The 21,760-nt window shown below is 29.9% G+C and overlaps 2 protein-coding genes and 2 pseudogenes across 2 annotated transcripts; 3 read left to right on the top strand and 1 right to left on the bottom strand.

The window, feature by feature from the left end:
- The first annotated feature begins 1,858 nt into the window (after window positions 1-1,858).
- LOC145932862 (uncharacterized) lies at window positions 1,859-4,403 on the top strand. Its single transcript, XM_083032088.1, has 3 exons — window positions 1,859-2,579; window positions 2,830-3,303; window positions 4,369-4,403. The coding sequence occupies exons 1-3, from the start codon at window positions 1,859-1,861 to the stop codon at window positions 4,401-4,403; spliced, it is 1,230 nt and encodes a 409-aa protein (XP_082888214.1).
- A 55-nt stretch (window positions 4,404-4,458) lies between these two features.
- On the bottom strand, window positions 4,459-6,186 carry LOC145932863 (uncharacterized; annotated as a pseudogene).
- Window positions 6,187-7,429: 1,243 nt separating this feature from the next.
- LOC145932864 (uncharacterized) lies at window positions 7,430-14,707 on the top strand. Its single transcript, XM_083032090.1, has 7 exons — window positions 7,430-7,703; window positions 7,835-8,026; window positions 12,700-12,903; window positions 13,034-13,308; window positions 13,503-13,680; window positions 13,870-13,891; window positions 14,584-14,707. Exons 1-7 carry the CDS (start codon window positions 7,430-7,432, stop codon window positions 14,705-14,707), a joined length of 1,269 nt encoding a protein of 422 aa, XP_082888216.1.
- A 369-nt stretch (window positions 14,708-15,076) lies between these two features.
- LOC145932865 (uncharacterized) lies at window positions 15,077-20,092 on the top strand (annotated as a pseudogene).
- The last annotated feature ends 1,668 nt before the right edge of the window (window positions 20,093-21,760 follow it).

Here is a 21,760-nt window from a genome sequence, read left to right on the forward strand (position 1 = left end):
CCCATAACACGGGGTACGGGCCACTCTTGGCACCCCTCGCAAGACTATCCCCTTGCGAAGGGTGAGCCCCCCCCCACCACGCCAAGGTGGTGGCCCACGGGGAGGATATCGAACCACCTGGGGACCCCCTTCAGTCGTCCAGTCGAATATCCAGCCAGGGTGAATGTACCTCTTCATTTTCGTTATCGCACTTGCCGCCAATTAAAATTCCCCCGTTTTGCGGAAACTACGACGAATGGGAAAGTTTTCGCGATCGATTCACGTCGTTAATCATTGCAAATAAAGATCTCACTGCGTTTGCACGTATGCATTTCTTAGCGTCCAGTTTAACCTGCCGCGCTCTTGAGTCAATTAAAACCATACCTATTACCGCTGATAATTTTGAAATCGCGTGGAAAACGTTAGTTTCGCGCCATGAAAATAAGCGGCGATTAATTGAAGTGCACGTCTGCGCCCTTCAGAATTTACTAAGCGTTTCACGCGAAAACGCAGTTGAACTTAACGAGCTACATGATAAAGCAAATCGCGCAATAGCGTCTCTCAAAAATTTAGGCCGATCTGCGGACGAAATTTTAAATGATGTATTAATTTACCCGGTGTCTCAGCAATTGGATCATGCGACGCGAAAGGCATGGAAATTAAAAGGATGCGATGATGCGAAAATTCCGACATATGCAGAATTCGATAGCTTCCTAGCGTCACGCGCTCGCGGTCTCGAATTAACCTCTTCCAACGGGAAAGCTGTTCGCTCGACAAAGGTCTCGAGTACCACTGTATCTACGAACAATATTACATGTCCGTTGTGCAAAGCACCTCATTTTATAAATAAATGCGCTAAATTCGTAAAGAAAAGTCCGAGTCAGCGATTAGAAATAATCAAACAAGCGAATCGTTGTTTAAATTGTCTCAGTTCGAAACACGCGGTGCAATCGTGCATAAGTAAATATTCGTGCAGAATATGTCAGAAAAAACATCATTCTATGTTGCATCTCGACTCGACTTCAACGTCTACCGGAAGTCTTACTGCAACGATGTCGAGCTCTCCGTCGGAAGCGTCCGATACTGCAGCTGTTACTTCGCTCTGTTCAACCGTTCCGTCGCGACCTTCCGTTTTGTTAGCAACTGCTCGCGTCAAGGTCAGCTCATCCGAGGGTCGCACGCTCGTCGTTAGAGCGCTGCTCGACCAAGGGTCAGAAATGACCTTTATCATCGCGAGACTCAGCCACGCCTTGAAACTGCAGCGCTTTAAAATGCCCATCGCGATCTCTGGCGTCGGCGGCATCGATGCAGGACTTGTCGTTGGGCGGCGCACATTAAACTCTCGCCGTTCAATAAGTTGCGTCCCGTTTTTACGACTACCGCGTCTATTCTAAAATCACTGACTAAATATTCACCGGCGCTTACCAGATCGAATGTCGCGTGGACGCATCTCGCCGATCTCACTCTCGCCGATCCCAATCCGTTAAGTTCCGAAGCGATTGATGTTCTTATCGGAGCCGACTTATACAGTGAATTGCTTCTTGATGGAATACGAAGAGGCACAAGCGGTCAACCGATCGCACAAAAAACAATTCTCGGTTGGGTCCTCTCTGGCCCTACATCGATTCTGTCGCCGTCGCGTCAAAATATCACGGTTCAGCATAGCGCAACTTCTTTAGCGATCGATCAAGAACTTTGCCGATTTTGGGAGATCGAAGAAGTCCCTCGGGTAACCTTGCTTACTCCAGAGGAGCAACAGTGCGAAAATCATTTTCGTTCAACCTATTCGCGCGACGACGACGAGCGTTATATCGTTCGTCTCCCTTTTAAAAAGGGCCCTCCGATTGACATAGGCGAATCTTATAATCTCGCGGAAAAAATGCTTAAAACATTACAACGGCGGTTCAATACAAACCCCGCGCTCAAAGCCGAATACACCGATTTTCTAAATGAGTACGAAAAATTAGGACATATGAAAAAGGTAACGCATACATTAGGAGAATCTCAATGCATTTACATTCCTCATCATCCAATAATTCGGGACCACAGTCTCACAACTCATTTAAGAGTTGTATTCAACGCGTCGAGTCGTACAACAAACGCGAGCTCTCTAAACGATCATTTATTGATCGGGCCGAAATTACAAACTGATTTAGCGGCGGTGATTCTTCGGTGGCGACAGTATCGATACGTATATTCGGCAGACATCACGAAAATGTATCGTCAGGTTAAAGTCGACTCTCGCGATAACGACTACCAGCGCATATTGTGGATCGAGGATCATACAAAATCGATACAAGCATATCAGCTGTTAACGGTTACATACGGTACAGCGTCAGCGCCGTACTTAGCTTTGCGCGTCCTCCACCAACTTGTCGCAGACGAAGGGGACGAATTTCCCATGGCGTCTCACATTCTGCAACATCACATATACGTCGACGATGTGTTGTTCGGTGCCGACGATATTCCTCTCCTACGCCAAGCTCGCAATCAGGTGTGCGCGTTGCTGCATTGCGGTAAATTTGAACTCCGCAAATGGTCAAGTAATTCGTCTAAATTACTCGAGGACATCGCGGTCGAAAATCATGGTTTAGCATGCAGTAAAGACTTGCAAGTTGACGAGCAATTAAAAATTCTCGGGATCGCGTGGAATCCCTCGTTAGATGTGTTTCAATTTCGGGCCTCTCTCCCGACAACTATTTCAAATACGAAACGATCGATTCTATCTACAATCGCGAAATTATTTGATCCTTTAGGGTGGTGTACTCCCGTCACAATCTCAGCAAAAATATTTTTGCAACTTCTCTGGATGACTAAACTCGATTGGGATACTCTCGTCTCATTTATTAGATCAATGGAAAACGATTCAAACTTCCTTGATCGCTCTACACGATTTAAAGCTTGATCGCTGGACGTATCACGGGTCTGACACCGTGCAATGCGAGCTCCACGGGTTCTCCGACGCGTCCACCGCTGCCTATGCCGCCGCCGTATATCTGCGCCTGAGATCACTTTCCGGCGAAATTAGAGTGACGTTACTCAGCGGAAAATCCAGGGTCGCGCTCATAAAGTCTTTAAGCATCCCGCGATTAGAGTTAGCGGCCGCCGTGTTGTTATCCAAATTGATGGAATTTATACGCACGTCATTGAACTTGACCTCCGCGTCGTGCTACTGTTGGACCGACTCGACGGTCGTATTAGCATGGATAGGACAACATCCCTCGAAATGGAAGACGTTCGTTTCCAATCGCGTGTCCGAGATCCAATCGCGACTTCCAGATGTGTCTTGGCGATATATTTCGACGGACGAAAATCCTGCGGACTGTGCGTCCCGCGGAATTTCGGGAGACCAGCTTTCAAGTCATTTATGGTGGCATGGCCCAACATGGTTGCGCCTCCCGGAATCAGAATGGCCGGCACAATCCTCTGTCTGCGAACTCGACGTCTCGATTGAACGAAATCCTCGCGTAACCACGCATCTAACACAACCCATTGAGCAATGGGATTTAGCATCGCGATATTCTTCATGGAAAAAATTAATCCGGATCACCGCCTACATACTCCGATTTGTTTCGCTACTTCGCTCCCCGACTCACCGACGCGCGAGTTTAGATAAAACTTCGATCGCTCTCTCCGCCGCCGAATGTCAAGCCGCGCTGAATTTCTGGTTAAAACAGATTCAAGAGCAAAATTTTCATTCCGAACGGGCTGCGCTCTCACAAAACCACTCGATTCAATCAAAAAGTCCGATCTTCTCGCTCAACCCGTTCCTCGGGGACGACGAATTAATTCGAGTCGGCGGGCGGTTATCAAACGCGCCGCTTTCGTATCAAATTAAACACCCCGTGATATTAGCAAACCACCCGTTAGTCACGATGATAATTCGAGATACTCATTTGAACTCTTTGCACGCCGGTCCGCAACTAACGCATTAATAATTTATAATTATATAATTTAATAACATTTTTAATATTTTCATTTCTATTCTTTTAGGAAACCGAGATATACTTGATAATATTACAAATACTTTAAATATGAAAATACCTTACGTTTATGTAAGACAACTTAATAAAGCAATAGGTAAGAAAATAAAATATATTCAAAGGATTATTAAAAATATGATAATTATTTGTTTCAACATACACAACTTGAACATCCTTTATTTTAATTATCAAGATGATCAATTACTTTGATGTTGTAGATTGATTTACGAGTATGTCAAGATCAAAACAAAACCAGCTTAATCAAAGTGAAGAATTGAAAAAACGGAAAAATCACAGCTCGCGACATCGACACAAATATGAACGACCAAATACACCAGAAGGTTTATAATATTTTATTTAATTATCACTTTTTATGTTATGTATAATAAATATAATATTTTTAAAGGTTTTTGGGATCCGGAGTTTCCCGAGACATCATGACATCATGTTTTTATTTTATCTTGTTCAGTTCTATGATGCATTTCTATGATGCATTTTATTCAGGAGTATGTAATAACTGTGTACAATACGTAATATTCTTAATCTTTAAAAATACGCATTTATGCTTAATTTTTTGAACTTGGAAAATACGACGGTATTTGCTTAAAGTAACTTGCCATAAACCGACATCAGATGACTTATATGGATAATTAAAAACATCTCTTGTATTATAAAATAATAATCCTTTTACGAATATTTCTTCTTGATTCGAAACATTATCATTTAATAAATAAATATTATAAATTTGGATGATTTCACCATTTTTTAGCTGCACGACGTTATTAGGAGAACTATTCGTAATAATCATCTCATTCCATGTTATGCTTGTGAACATTGTCTTCGTCATATGATCGCCTAAATCAACTGATTTCTTTTTAACATAATTAGTGATACCATTCGTTCGTGACACCATTCGATCAGTTTTTATATCGATGTTCAAATTTATTTCTCTTAGACGATTAGCAACTTGCCTTAAGGGATTATTTGGTGTTCGAACTAATTTTTTTAATATCATCAAACAATTTTCGAATGGAAATGCCGAAATTAATGTCAACGGACATTTCATATGAGTGACATCATCTGCTATATGAATCAAATTATGGAAATTAATGCTTTGTATGTGAGAGTAAAATTTCGGCAATAAACGAAAAAATAATATCAACAATTTTTTTGCATTTTCTGCGTTTAATATTGCCAAATCATCACTACATAATAATCGACATGCTACGTATAAAAGACAAAAATACTTATATTTATTACTTGGAAGAACATGGCGAAGTACTAATACACCGCTGTATAAAAGAAACAAAATTGCGTCGCTTTCCAATTTTTTAAATCGACAATATCAAAAGTTTATCTTTGGAATTCTGCAGAAATTTGCCCAGATAAATCACGGAATAAATTGGTTAATAATAAACGATTTCGAGGCCCAATACTTCTAGTCTTAGAACTACCGAATATAATATTGTTTAACAAAGTTTTTGCAATACCAAGAAATAAAAGATGCATCGAATCGAGAATAACTGATTTAACTGGATCAAATTCTGGAATTTTTAACAAAGGAGAAATCTCATTATCGAGATGATGCTGAGGTTGCATACGCTCTTTAAATGATTGCTTGTTACGTTCTTCACAAGTAGTTCTTGCGTATACATATACGTTTATTTTTGCCAACTGTTTGGCCTTTTACGGTACAACGTTCACAAGCATAAAAGGCTACATGAGATTTGACACATTTAATAAATGCCCTTGCTGATGTATCACATATAAAACCTAATACTTTAATATTATATATTTTATTAACAAATTTAATTTTATTATTCATTAAACTTAATAATTCTATTACAAATTCATTTAAAAATTCCGTTGGCGATTTTGGTTTAGATTCCCCATGATATATTGCAACAACTTGCGGTTTGACAATGTATTTCTTATCATGTAGCATGATTAATATAGGCCAAAATTGTTGTTTTGAATTTTTATAAAGTTGTACACCATCAATGTTAACAAAAATTTCGATTTCATTTTTTACATATACTTTAGGATTTATCATTAGTTTGAGAGCATTTTCTAAACCAAAATAAATGTACGTACCAAAGGATCCATTGCCACTTAACATAAGTTTAACATTATTTTTTGAATTTTTTGTTTGCAAAAACGTTGTAGCTGTTTTGGGAAATTCGTCGTGCTCAGTTTTCAAAATACATAATAATTCGGATAACATTTTATTATTGAGGCATGCAATATTTTTAATAGCCCAATCATGTATTTTTTGTTGAAAAGGAATGACCGAATCTTGTTTTTCACGTTGCTCTTCGACTTTCTCATCATCGTAGCATAATTCTTTATTTGATGAAGATGATGCAATTTCATTATCAGAGATGCTAAATAAAGCAATGATTTTTTATTTATTTAATTAAATATATGTATTATTTAAAAAGATTATTATTATTTTACTATTGTATATATTTTAAGATGCTAAAGTGAAAATTTTATTTATTTAATTACAAAAATATGTAATCTTTGAAAAGATTATTTACTAATAAATAGCTCGTAAAATATTTATTTTTGAAAGAAAGTTACACTAAAAAATCATTAATTTTAACAATTTATCTTAGGATAATACGAACATGTGAAAAACCAGAATTAAGTGTATTTTTAAAACATTTTAAATTGTGGAAATATATGAAATTATACTTGGAATTTCTACTATCACAAGACAGCGTTGAACAAGATGACAAAATTTGCAAATGTGCAGGTTGACGCATCAGACTGTTGTCCAGCTTTAATCCATCTTCTCTTTTGAAAATCCAAACATTGTCATGTATTTGATTTTCTTGATCATCGTTGTCATGTGTATTATTTGTCTTTTCATTTTCATCCAGTAATGACGATAACGATGATGATGATATGTGTAAATGTTTTTCTAATTCACGATATTTTTTAGTATAAAAATACCTCTTTTTCGACATATTTTTATCGATGCATATGCGTGAAATGTGTTATCAATTGTATCGATTCTGTTATTGCCGCTTTGAGGTGTCATGACAGCATCTGCATTTTTATAAACAGATCGCTCTAGGAGGCGTTAACGTTTTGTTATTGGTCGAGCGGATCATAGTGTAAGAGTTATATTAAGGTAATGTCGAAAGTAATGTCAAAAGGATCGGTATAAGGGCAAGCCTTGATTCAAAGAAAAAAATTATTTTCTTCGCTCATTGAATATTGGTACCGCATCGTTACATAGCACAGAGAAAAAGAAATCAACGATGAATAATTTTTCGTATTTGTGAGTATTTTTTCAATTTGTTGAAAATATTTATATAGGAAATGATAGTGAATATCGTTTTTATAAACGTCGCCAGACAATTTTTACTACTTTTACTACTTTTTTTTACTACATTTTTGAAAATATTTATGTTATAAAATTACATAATATTAAGCTTTAAAAGCTTTTTTTAACAATAATGAAAAGTAATTTATTATTCTGTGATTTATATAGAACTGAATTAAACGATAACGTGACAAATGTAGTCGTCTGGTTCAGTAGCATTCGACGTCAAGATAAAAAGTTTTGTATAGACCTTGTACCGATAAATTGGCTATCAAAACCTAAACGTACATGGCTTTGTAAATATCCGCCGAAATCTGATTATGATAAAGTACAAGACTGGAGCAAGGAAATTAAAGCTGTAGAATTAACATGGAAAGATTATCCGGTTAAATTAATAAAAGATGCTTGTAAGTTATCTTAAATATAAGACCTGACTATGAATACCGGCCTTAATTCTTAAGATAGAAAAAATCTATAATATCAAGTATTATTATTATAATATTTCTTTATGAAATGCACTGAATTATCTACATTATAGATAATTACGATCAGGGACAACGCCGTCTAACACGCACTTCAGAAGGCACTGTTTTATTGTCAAGCGAAATGTCTGATTTAGATGAGGAATTGTCAGATACAGAAAGAAACGAATCTGATGATTCAAGTAAAATCAGTGATTTTGAAGCATTGCCCAGTCAAAAAATAATAACGAAAAAGGTTATGGAAGAAGGTATATTTATTGTTTGTAATATTTGTTGAATTCGTGCATTTCTATTATAAATTTTAAGTTAACTTTTTGATTGCGTTAATAAATAATAGAAACATAATATCATAATAACATAATAACATCTTTAAACATCTTAACATAATAACATATTATATATTATTATATAACATCTTTTAACATCTTTCTTTTTTTAACACTAGAACAACACAAGCGCGCGCTACGCGCGCGCCATTTCTCGATTTTATATAAAAAAAATGATATTTTTATATAAAATTTGTTTAAACATGATTAATATTTTTTGACAGAAATCAGCTGATTGAAGCATTAATTTGTTAATTAAATTTTAAAATACAAATATAAATAATATGTTATAATACAATAAACTCGAATATTTTTTGACAGAAATCAGCTGATAACTGTAAAAAAATATTAATCAAGTTTAATGTATTATATTTTATTTAAGGCATATTTTTATTTTATAATTTTTATTACATACTATTATTTAAAATTTAATTAACAAATTAACGTTTTAATCAGCTGATTTCTATCAAAAAATATTAATAGAGGCTAATGTATTATAACATATTGCTATTTTAATTTTTGTAACATATTATTATTTTAGAAATTAATTAGCTCGCTATATTAATACTTTTTAATATATATATATATATATATATATATATATCATTAATATTTTTTTTCGCGATGATAAATCTCGAAAAGCTTTTTCCGCGTAATATATTTATTTAATTAAGAAATAATATATTTATTAAATTATAATAAGAATAGAAGTGAGATATAAATCCAAATTAACTATTAAGGTTTCGTAGCGATCTTTAAGGACAATAATTATTTCCTTAATTAGTCACACATAATATTTCGTCCGACACTTTTCGATGATTTAAATATAATTCGAATTGCGAATGCGCAGTAGTTTCGACATCTATTACCGCGATATATGTATATAGTTACGCATAATTTATAAAAAGATCGTTGTCTACATTCAATCGCGATCGATATCAGAAAACTAATGAAATTATTAATTAGTTTTCAAAATTAATGTTTAATAACATATACTGAGATGATAGATCTTGAAACGCATTTTTCGCAAAATATATATTTATTTAATCGAATAAGAATTGAAGAAATATAATTATTATATTAAAATTTAATTATCAAATTACGTTTTATTAATACTTTTTGATAGAAATCGGCTGATTAAAGCGTTAATTTGATAATTAAATTTTAAAATAATATGTTATAAAAACTAAAATTATATAATACATTTTAAATAATATGTTATAATACTTTAAACTCGAATAATATTTTTGACAAATATCAGCTGATTTCTGTCAAAAAGTATTAATCGCGGATAAAATACAATAACATTATTTAGAACATATCACTATTTTAATATTTTTAACATATTATTACTTTAAAATTTAATTAGCAAATTAACGTTTCAATAAGCTGATTTCTGCCAAAAAATATTAATAGAGAAAAAAGATATTAAAGGATCGTTGCTCTACAACTTACAGTTTGTTTAATTTTCGCGAAAAACGTTTAAACTATGCAAAGATTAAGTCCTATATCAGGCCTAGAACAATTTCTGTAGACGCGTTTTGAAGGTCTTTTCGAGAACAACAAAACGAGCCCACACAAAATGTTCTAGGTCTTATATATAGGCCTTAATTTTTGCAATCAAGTTTAAACGTTTTTAGCGAAAATTAAGGCCTGTATAAGGCCTAGAACATTTTCTGTAGGCGCTATTTGAAGGTCTCTTCAAAGCCTACAAAACGAGCCCACAGAAAATGTTCTAAGCCTTATATAGGCTTCAATTTTTGAATTCAAAGTTTAAACGTTTTTCGCGAAAATTAAGGCCTGTGTAAGTCGTAGAACATTTTCTGTGGGAGCATTTCAAAGATCTCTTCAAGGCCTACAAAATGAGCCTACAGAAAATGTTCTATGACTTATAGGCCTTTTTTGTAGGTCTTGAAGAGACCTTTAAAACGCGCCCTCAGAAAATGTTCTACAACTTACACAGGCCTTAATTTTCGCAAAAAACGTTTAAACTTATAATTTAAAAATTAAGACCTGTGTAAGTCGTAGAACATTTTCTGAGGGCTTATTTTGTAGGTCTTAAAGAGACCTTTAAAACGCGCCCTCAGAAAATGTTCGACGACTTACACAGGCCTTAATTTTCAGAAAAAATGTTTAAACTTTGAATTCAAAAATTAAGGCCTGCGTAAGTCGTAGAGCATTTTCTGAAGGCTCATTTTGTAGTTCTTGAAGAGACCTTTAAAACGCGCCCAAAGAAAATGTTCTAGGCCTTATACAGGCCTTATGTTTCGCGAAAAACTTTTAAACTTTAATTGCAAAAATTAAGGTCTAAAACATTTTCTGTGGGCGCGTTTTGAAAGTCTCTTCAAGACCTACAAAACGAGCCGACAGAAAATGTTCTAGGTCTTATAAAGGCCTTAATTTTTTCAAGTTTAAACGTTTATCGGGAAAATTCAACAAAAACTATAAGTTCTGTAGCAACGATCCTTTAATATTTTTTTTCTTTATTAATATTTTTTTACAGAAACCAGCTTATTGAAGCGTTAATTTGCTAATTAATTTTTAAAATAAGAATATGTTATAACATTTAAAATAATAATATGTTTTAAATAATGTATTATAATTCCTTAAACTCGATTAATATTTATAACAGCTATCAGCTGATTTCTGTTAAAAAATATTAATCGCAGATAAGGGATTATAACATATTATTTATAACATTATTATTTTAATTTTTATAACACATTTTAATTTTAAAATTTAATTAGCAATGTAATGCTTTAATCATCTGATTTCTATCAAAAAATATTAACCAAGTTTAAACAAAAAAATGTTTAAACTTAAATGTTTAACTTTATATAAAAACATCATTTTTTTATATAAAATCGAGGAATGGCGTAACGCGCGCTTGTGTTATTCTAGTCTTTTTTAAAAAAAAACTTATTAAGTCGATTCTCGCAAGTATTTTTGCCTCTTTTCCGCCAAAATATTAATGAAGTTTAAAGTATAATAACATATTATTTAAAACATTATTATTTTATTTTATTTTATTTTGGACTAACCGTCAAACTGCTAATTGCTAACCCTCGCGATGACAGCCTTTCGATCCTACGAAAATAACACAACGCGAATGTCAAAAATATTAATCAAGTTTAAAGTATAATAACATATTATTTAAAACATTATTTTATTTTATTTTATTTTGGCCTAACTGTCAAACTGCTAACTGCTAACCCTCGCGATGACAGCCTTTCGATGCTACGAATATAACACACAACGCGAATGTCAAAAATATTAATCAAGCTTAAAGCATTATCACATATTATTTAAAATATTATTATTTTATTTAATTTTATTTTGGACTAACCGTCAAACTGCTAACTGCTAACCCTCGCGATGACAGCCTTTCGATGCTACGAATATAACACAACGCGAATGTCAAAAATATTAATCAAGCTTAAAGTATTATCACATATTATTTAAAATATTATTATTTTATTTAATTTTATTTTGCACTAACTGTCAACTACTAACTGCTAACCCTCGCGATGACAGCCTTTCGATGCTACGAATATAATACACAACGCGAATCGACAGAGAACCAATCAGTATCGCGGTAAAAAGGCAACAATACCTTCGAGACTTTCGAGAAGACTTCGATACATTCGAGAATCAATAACATGCCTTTTTTAGAAATGGATAATAACATCTTTTCTTTAAAAGTCAGGCCAATGCTCACATTGCAATATTTTGATAATATAAAATTCCTGTTAAGTATTTTCTCTCTAATTTCGATAGTATTACGTATTTTAAGCTTCAGTGAAGTAATATGCCGAACGTTATTAAAAATAACAAAAATAAAAGTATGTTTTTTGCATTTTAAAAAACTATGGCCATCTTATCCGAGTTTAACCTATATTATATATTTTATTTCGTAGATAATGACAATCAGAGCAGTTCATCAGATTTAGTTGTTGTTTCTCAAACTAACAATAAGAAAGGTTTAGTTGCGATGCAAAATGTGAAAGCCAAAAAAAGTAAAACGACTCTCTTTTTTCGACGAAGGCGAATTCAAAAAGAGCAATATCACAAAATAGTTGCAGAGAAAACAGTGGTGTAGTATTTTTAAGATTTAAAATTAATCCGATTGTTAGAAGGCTCTTATAGATAATAAATCGAATTAAATTAAAATTGGCAATAGAATCGATGTGAGATGTTATTATAGTTGCGTAGAAATATATTTTTTTCTGAATTAAATAAATTTAAAAAAAACGATCCTTATACGGATCTTTAAATTCTTCTCAATCTCCATATCGGAGATATGGATATTTTTAATACAAGGAAAGGAGATCGGCGAGAAAAATAACGGTCGCAAGTGTCTAAGTAAGCCAGGGCTCAAACCGAAATCTTCCGCTTTCCGGGCGACTGTTCTATTATATTTAAAGATCCGAACTAAGGATCCGTTCTTTTTAAATTTATTTAATTCAGAAAAAGATATATTTCTACGCAACTAACATCTCGCGTCGGCTCTATTGCCAATTTTAATTTAATTTGATTTAAAATTAATTTTCATCTACTAATCTGCAAAAAATTATTAATATATTTTTACTTCGTAGATAATGACGTTCGAAGCAGTTCAGATTCCGAATCAGTTGTTATTTCCAAAACTAAAAAAAGTTTATTTGCGATGCAAAATTTGAAATCTAAAAAAAATAACAAGCGTAAAGCAACTTCTTCTTCCTTTTCTGATAAAGCCGAAAATTCAAATTCATTTAAACTTAAAAGAACAAAATCACAAAATAGTGATACAGAAAATAATGGTATGTAGTATCTTTTAACATATTCAAGATTAATTTTTATATGTTTATTTGTAAAAAAAATATCCTGTTACAATAAAATGAAGATTTTCTTATGATTTTTTGAAGAATAAATATTTATTTCCTATTTCAGAATTTTGTCAAGTAATTGCTAATGCTTGTTATGATAAAGTAGAAATACTTGTACAAAAAAAGATGGAAAATATTAAAAGAAGTGTTTTATACGATATTCGAAAAGGTTTTGAAGAATTACAGAATAATTTTTTACTTAATTTACCGCGTAAAGAGGAAATGAATCCAGTTGCTGCTTTAAAAGAAATTATTAACATTAAATTACCAACATCTACATTGGATAATTTTAAAACTTTGGATGCCTCAATGGATGATGATGACAAAAAAAATGCTTTGGTAATTAAATTTTTCAAACTAACTTATTATTATATATATTATTATACATTATTTTCTTTAATAAATGGAAATATTATAAAAATAAATAAATAAATAGTAAATAAATATTAATTTACATAAATAAATAAATAAATTTACATTTACATAAAAAATTAATCAATTAATTAAATAGATATAACTTTACATTTTTACAGCGTACATTATTTGAAAAATATGTTGACGTAGCTCCAACACCCAAAACAGCAATACATACTGCTTTGTCAATTATAATAACCAAAGAGGTCCAGATGTTATTTACTGCTTTTGGTCGACAAAAGAATGACATAAAAAAATTAAACTTTAGCAAAACGAAAATTTATAGCTTATTTATGGGTACGTGTTATTTCAGCTTCTATTTAATTAATATTAACTTAAAATTTAATTAAATATTAATATAGACACACAGCATTTAATTAAGTGTTTATTTTATAATTATTTATTTTCCTATAAATTAATATATATATATATATATATATATATATATTATATTTTACAATGCAAAAATTTAAAATTATTTAATAGATATTCTTCTAAGTAAGTTTGGAGCTATACTCCAGTAAAATTAGACTTTGACTTCATAAAAATTAGGAACAAGCTGAATTTTTGTGGAGACCTTTATTTCGATGTTCTAATGAAATCCTGAAAAGTACCCTTAATTTGATCCATGGGTTTTTTTTTATAGGGGATAAAAGGGGTAAATTTTAGTTTTTTGTCGTTATCTCGAAAACTGACAATTTTTCGAGAAAAATAGTTATTATTAAAATTGTAGCTCATAAAATTCTCTACAAGAAAGGTAATTATATTTTTTTTCGTGCAACTAATCGTTTTTGAATAAAACGTGCGGTAAAGTTGCAATGTCTGTAGTTCGTTTTCTGCACCTCATAGTCACATATAATACTATAGTGGTGTGCACATTTTCTCTTTCAGTCTTAATTCACTCTATATCTTCGAAACGGTTGATTCCACGAAAAAAAAGTATAATAACCTTTTTTGTAGAGAATTTTATGAGCTACAATTTTAATAATAACTGTTTTTCTCGAAAAATTGCCAGTTTGCGAGATAATAGCAAAAAACTAAAATTTACCCTTTTTTATCCCCTATAAAAAAACCCATGGATCAAATTAAGGGTACTTTTCAGAATTACATTAGAACATCGAAATAAAGGTCTCCACAAAAATTCAGCTTGTTCCTAATTTTGTTATAGTTTTGCCCTTTTCAAGTCTAATTTTACTGGGCTACTAAGGAAGAGAAAGAAATTAATTCTTCCATCAGTCGGTGGTTCTCGGGAGCAGCAGATCGATGCGAAGGTCGCAAAGAAAGAGAGAATAATATGGAAGATGAGAAAACAAATGCGAATTAATAAAATTTGAAAATATTTCATTATATGTGTTTTATAAAATAAAAATAAAATAATATTATATTGGTATTAACACGTGTATAGTTATAATATTATTGTAGCAATAATTTATGTATAATATAATATATAGTAGTAATAATTTAGAAATTGATACTGATCTTTGATACCGTTACAGTATTGGTAATCAGTACTGATTTTTTATACTGTTACTGTATTGGGAATTGGTACTGATTCTTGGTACTATTATGATATTGAGAATCGGTGCTGTTGCAATATTGGAAATCGGTACTGCAGCAATACTGGAATCCTGTACCGCAGCAGTACAGTAATTTGAGTCTTGGCCCAATTCTATCATCCCAGTATTTCACCAGCATGGCACCAGTACTGGCATCTAGTACAGTGCCAAGTTACTTAGTAATAGAAATTGGTACTGGGCCATTATCTCGCCAGTAACCATTTCCCACTTGGGAAGTTACATGGAATCCTGCAAAATAAATCATGTATGTTGAATTATTATATTTAAAATATTTTAAAAAATATTTTAATCTGCGATTATATACATGTAATGTTATAGCCTATGCAGTTAGTAAAACATATGTTTTGCAAAACAATTGTGAAGATAGGAATAAGGATAATAGGAATGAAACAACTATAGAAATGAAGGTAAAAGATAAAAATGATATGTGCTTAGATATCATTTTACAAAAAGATGAAAACAAGAATAATGATAACCATGAAATTCACAAAAAGCGTAAATTAAAATCATATAATAATAATCAAAGTAAATCAGGAGATACAGGTAAATATTTAATTTTTGTGTCAAAAATCGTTAATTGCGTACGTAATATACGTAATATTTGCATATTGTTGCACATAATTTATTAATATATGTATATATTAATGGAATTGAAGATAATAAAATAAACGATGTAAATTATAACAAAATATTCATTTCATAATTAGCAGAAGAATAAAATATTAAATAATTATTTAATAGTACACAAAACAATTTAAATTCAAAAACTAATGTCTGATAGATTGATATTTTTATGAAATTATTTTAAAATATTGTACAGTATTGGTTTATTTGTCAAATTTAATGAGCAATATTTGTTTATATTTTTAATTTGTCATTTTAAAATAGTGAAAGTTTCAATATATGTATTATGGTTAATTTTTTATAGATCATCCATTTTTACTTGCTGCATTTAACCGTGCATTTTATAAAAACTTATCAAATAATGAAAAGTCTAATAAAAATATAATTACTAATAATAAGGAAAATGAATCTAAAATAATTACAATAGAACCAGAAGTGTGCAGGTAAATATATATGTATATTTTTATATGTAAACTCTCTTAATGCTGTATAACATTAATGTATAATTCCAAAATTCAAACAATTTATTAGTTATTACAAATATGTATAGTAAATTATAATTTATTCTGTTAGCATTTGCGGAGTTATAAAATTATGTTAAGAATTTGTCGTAATTTATGATAGCAGGATACTATTTTGTAAGCAAATATGAAGAACATAATTATATGTATTTCATATATACAGCATATCAATACGTAAATGTTGTAAATGCATAATGAAATTAAAATGATACATACAGACTGTACATACAAGATCTATATATATTTATATACATATGTATATACATTCTATGCATATACAGTTGTATATATATTTATATATACTAACATCTTACATAAAACAAAAGTATTATTTAATAAATATTATTGAAATATTAAATATTTTTTTAAACATATTTTATTTCTAAAATATATTATACATTTTATTTCTATTTATATAAGCTAGATTTTTTAAATAAATATATAAATGAAGTTAAGATATAAATAACGTTCACATATATAAAAGTTTACACATATATGAAACTTCTAATAAAAAAATTTCTTGAAATGTTTTTTTTCCAAATATATCTTTTCGCAAAGAATGCTTTCTTGTTAGTTAAAGAAAACATTGTTTTATATTAAAAATAGTATATAACTCAAGTTACTCGCATTACACACACACACACACACACACACACACATACAGACATATACACAGTTTTGTTTCAACATGGTTGATTTTTCTATTTTCTGTTTGCTTTATTATTTGTTTAAAAATGCTTTATTTTTCTATTTAGAAATGCTATAAATTTTTTATGTGGCTGTATTATACGCTTTATAAATTATTTATATATTGTTCAGATAATTTTCACCCTTTTGATGGAAGTGAACGAAATTTTTATGCGAAATATATTTTCTACTTGTTGAACGATTATATAGAGATTATATAGAAATTATATAAAGATATTTTATAATTTTTTATTTCCACTTTTCTTTTTGTGATTAATTTGCATCAAAATTTATTACATACATTTATATATTGTAATATGCAAAAGTTATATCATAAATATGTATATTATGTTTTATTCTTATAGGTATGAATCTGAAAGCAACCTACATTTATCTGTATTTGGTGAAGATTCAATTTTAGAACAGATCGAAAATAATCATAATAATAAAGAAAAAGAAAATAGCTTAAATGATACTGATATTAATAATATGTCTTTCATAATATATGAATCGATGCTACTTAATAGTACATATACAATAGAAAATTTTCCCGAAATAGAAAATACTATTGAAAGTAAGTTAATAATTTGTTATAAATTGTTAATAATGTTTTATCAAAACGTTAACATATTTACATTATACAATGGTTAACACATATTATATGTATTATATATATATTGTATATACATATATACATTATAGATTATACATTATATATATTTATATAGATATAAATACACTTGTCCGTATTTAATTGAAATTCTCCTTTCCAGCATATTGTTTCAATTCCTTTTTTACGTTTAAGATATTTTTTTGATAGCGAACTTTTTAACATCTTCATTATAATGTATATTTGTTAAATATCTTGCAATTTTTTATTTTGGTAACTTACAATAAAGACAATAGTATTTCTTTATCTCTTACCACTGCAAGAATTATCGTAAGCTGTGCGTCGTCACATCCCGATGTGCCCGGCGCATTTGCCGTTGATAATAGATCAATTAAGTACAATTAAATTAATTCTTGTATAATTTTAATTAAATACGAACAAGTGTATATCTATTATGTATGTAGATACATTATACATTAAAATGAGCTAAATAACATATTTAATTAAACATACACTAAAATTGTTGTTTAATAGAATTAGAAAGTACAAGTCAAGCGGAAGATAAACTGGTGGAAGAACAAAGCACCGAAAATATCAGAGATGATAACAATCTTGATGAAAATTATGAACCATCGGAAGATTCAACAAGTGACAGTGATTATGAAAGCAATGACGATGAACTAAATAACAAATTTATAAATGAAAATGAATTAAATACATCTAATAACTTACGCAGATCGACGTTAAATCTATCATCAACGGCAAACGCACCGGGCACGTCAGGATGTGATGATGCACAGCTTACGATTGATAATTCTTCTAATGGTATAAAGAAATACTATTGTCTTTATTGTAAGTCACCAAAATCAAAAATTGCAAGACACTTAGAAAATGTACATCATAATGAAGATGTTAAAAAATTCGCTCAGTTATCAAAAGGATGTCCTGAACGTAAAAAAATAATTGAAACAATACGCCGGAAAGGAGAATTTCAATTTAATACAAACAAAATGTTAAATGATGGCAAGTTACATGTTGTTAGACGACCGAATATTAAATTTAATAAGAAAGCTACTGAATATGGAGTGTGCATTAAATGCCATGGATTTTTTTCTAAAAACAGCCTACGAAGTCATACTCGAAAGTGTATAAATTTAAAACATTCTAAAAATCGAACAATTACAGTTCTCGGACGGACAATTCTCGAAAGGATTAACGAAATAGCTTCTCAAACTCTAAAAAAAAATATTTTTTTCAGTATTAAGAGAAGATTCTATTACATGTCTCATAAGATATGATGAGTTAATTATTCGATATGGTAATAAACTTTGTATGAAATATAAACCACAGCATCAACACGACATGGTGCGAAATCGATTACGAATACTTGGACGGTTTTTAAAAGCATTAAAAAACATAAATAATGAAATTACGGATTTTGCCTCATTGTATCAGCCAAAATATTACGATGACTGCATTAAAGCGGTATATGAAGTAGCTCGATATAATCCTGAAACTCAGAAGTTTGGTGCCGCTTCTACAGCATTTCAATTAGGTACATTATTAAAAGAAGTCGGCGAATTATGGCGATCACAATGTATTAAAAATCACGATTCTATTAAAGATTTTCTTTCGCTTCGTAAAGAAGACTTTGGCCATTCCGTTAATAAAACAGTAATGGAAACAAGAGCACATATCACACGACAAAAAGTGGAAATAGCTCCAAGCATAAGCGATATAAAAAAGCTTTATAATTATGTAAATACGGAAAGATGTGAAGCATATAATCTTTTAAAAGAAAAATTTTCTTATAATGTATGGCAAACTTTGGGTGAATGTATATTAATTTCTATGCAAATATATAACAGAAAACGTGCAGGTGAAATACAAAGAATATTATTGGAAGATTTTTATACTTATGAAGGTTTAAATGAACAAAGCGATCCGGATCTTTTTAAATCTCTTTCAGACTCAGCTAAAACAATTGTATGTAAATATGTGCGATTTCAAATTAGAGGGAAATTAGGTCGTCCTGTTCCCGTTTTATTGCAATGTGACGTTTTAGATTGTATAAAATTATTTATACAATGCCGAAATCAAGCTAATGTACATCCAAAGAATCCATATGTTTTTGGTATATCAGGTTTCAATAAGCAAAGATTTAAATATTTAAGAGCATGTGATCAAATGCGAAAATTTGCATATGAGTGTGGAGCTGATCATCCTGAAAGATTGCGAGGTACTCTTCTTAGAAAGCACATCGCAACTAATTGTCATAAATTAAAATTAACAGAATATGAAGTATCCGAATTAGCGAATTTTATGGGACACAAAGAAGATATATATAAACAGTACTATAGATTACCTCAAAAAGAAGCTGATATTCTTAATATCAATAAATATCTGGAAGCTGCACTCGCTAAAATTGTAGTAAAGTTGATAGAAATACTCATGACAATGATAACGATATAAACTATAATGATATCAGCTTAAATGATACTAATACTGACGATTATCTAGCTAATAATAGGTTAAATGATGCTAATACTGACGATGATCTAGCTAATAATAGCTTAAATGGTGCTAATACTGACGATGATCTAGCTAATAATAGCTTAAATGATACTAACACTGATGATAATTTAGCTAATAATAATTTTGACAATGATAACATGCAAGGTATTATATAGCAATCATTATCGTTTTACAGCTATTAAATTTTATATAGAGAATAATTGTTTTTATGCAAATGTAATTAACAATACTATATTATTTATTATTATATTTATAGAATCTTTCTATCTATCTACCAATAGCAGTCCCATTCCGAAAAGAGAAAAGAATAAAATTACAAAAGGTTCAACAAAAATTATATAAGAGTAAGTTTACTAATTCTATACATGATTTAATTCAAAAATCATTTTTTACACATTATTTTAATTTTACATATATACTATTCCATATATACATCTATTTAATAAGTTATATTATTATTATTAAATATTGGTGTAAAATAGTTTTATTTAGATTAATTATACAATCTTATATATGTACAAAGTGTCACTTAAAGACCGCTCACTAAATAAGTAAATAACGTTATTTCTTACCAAAAAATAAATCGAAAAGTCCTGAATAATTTCTTTCTATAACTTTTAATAAAGGAGTAATTATTGAGTAAAGTACGGTCAAACTGCGCCTATCTTTAGCCTGGTTAAAGTATTTTACTCAATAATTATTCCTTTATTGAGTATTATAAAAAAAAATTATTCAGGACATTTCGACTTATTTTTTGATAAGAAATAAAGCTATGTACTTAGTGGATGGTTTTTAAATGAAACTGTATATATATATATATATATATATATATATATATATACATATTTATGTATACATATTATATATATTATATAAATTTATCTAAAAAATGTATCTCTTTATTACAGAAAATAAAACACAATTAAAGTGCAAACGTATGCGTTGGAGTAATGCAGAAAAAGATATAGTGCTGACAAAAGGCACATATCTAAATACTTACAAATGCCCTCCATTTAAGGAAATTGCAGCTTTAATAGCAGCTAATTCTTCCTTACAAACACGATCTGTATGCCAAATAAAATCCTGGTTCAACAATCAGCAAAAGATTTTACGTATTAATTTTCCAATTTTTCAATTTATTTTTCTTGTTTAACTATCAACAATGTTTTTGTTTAATAATTAGCAAAAAATTTTACGTATTGAATTATATATTTTATAATTTTATTTTTGTTCTTTAAAAATAATTGGTTTTTGTTTAGCAATTAGCAGAAGATTTATTTTTGTTGTTTTGATATAATCTATTCAGTGTTTAAAAATCTGATTACAATGTTTATAGTTATTTAAATATAATTTTATCAAATTTATATAACTTATATAATAATATATAAAAATTATATAAATTTAATTAATAATTTTTATATAATATTGTAATTTAAAATATCTATTACTTGGAAGACAAAAAATATTTTGCTAATTCAATTTCTTCAATTCACATAACTATAAAAAATGTTTTATGTTTTAGTTTAGAAATTTTGTTTTTTTTTATTTTAGTGGGTAATTTAAAAGTTCAACCTTTTTATTTAACGTTAACAGATTTTAGTCAAATAGAAATATATTGTAATGTTTCAATATCTTGTGTTAAGTCCAAAGAATGAAAAATACTTACATATGTATGTTATAAAAATATAACAATATTTTATATTAATGTAGTACTGATGTATATTTGTTATTTACCATTTCCTTGAAATTAATCTTAATTAAGATTATATATATATATGTATATACAGGATGTAACTGAAGAAACATATACGGGGCACACTATC

The sequence above is a fragment of the Prenolepis imparis genome, unplaced genomic scaffold, assembly GCF_030444845.1.
Source record: "Prenolepis imparis isolate NDT839.2.m4 unplaced genomic scaffold, iyPreImpa1.0 SCAF_2, whole genome shotgun sequence".
Classification (NCBI taxonomy): Eukaryota; Metazoa; Arthropoda; class Insecta; order Hymenoptera; family Formicidae; genus Prenolepis; species Prenolepis imparis.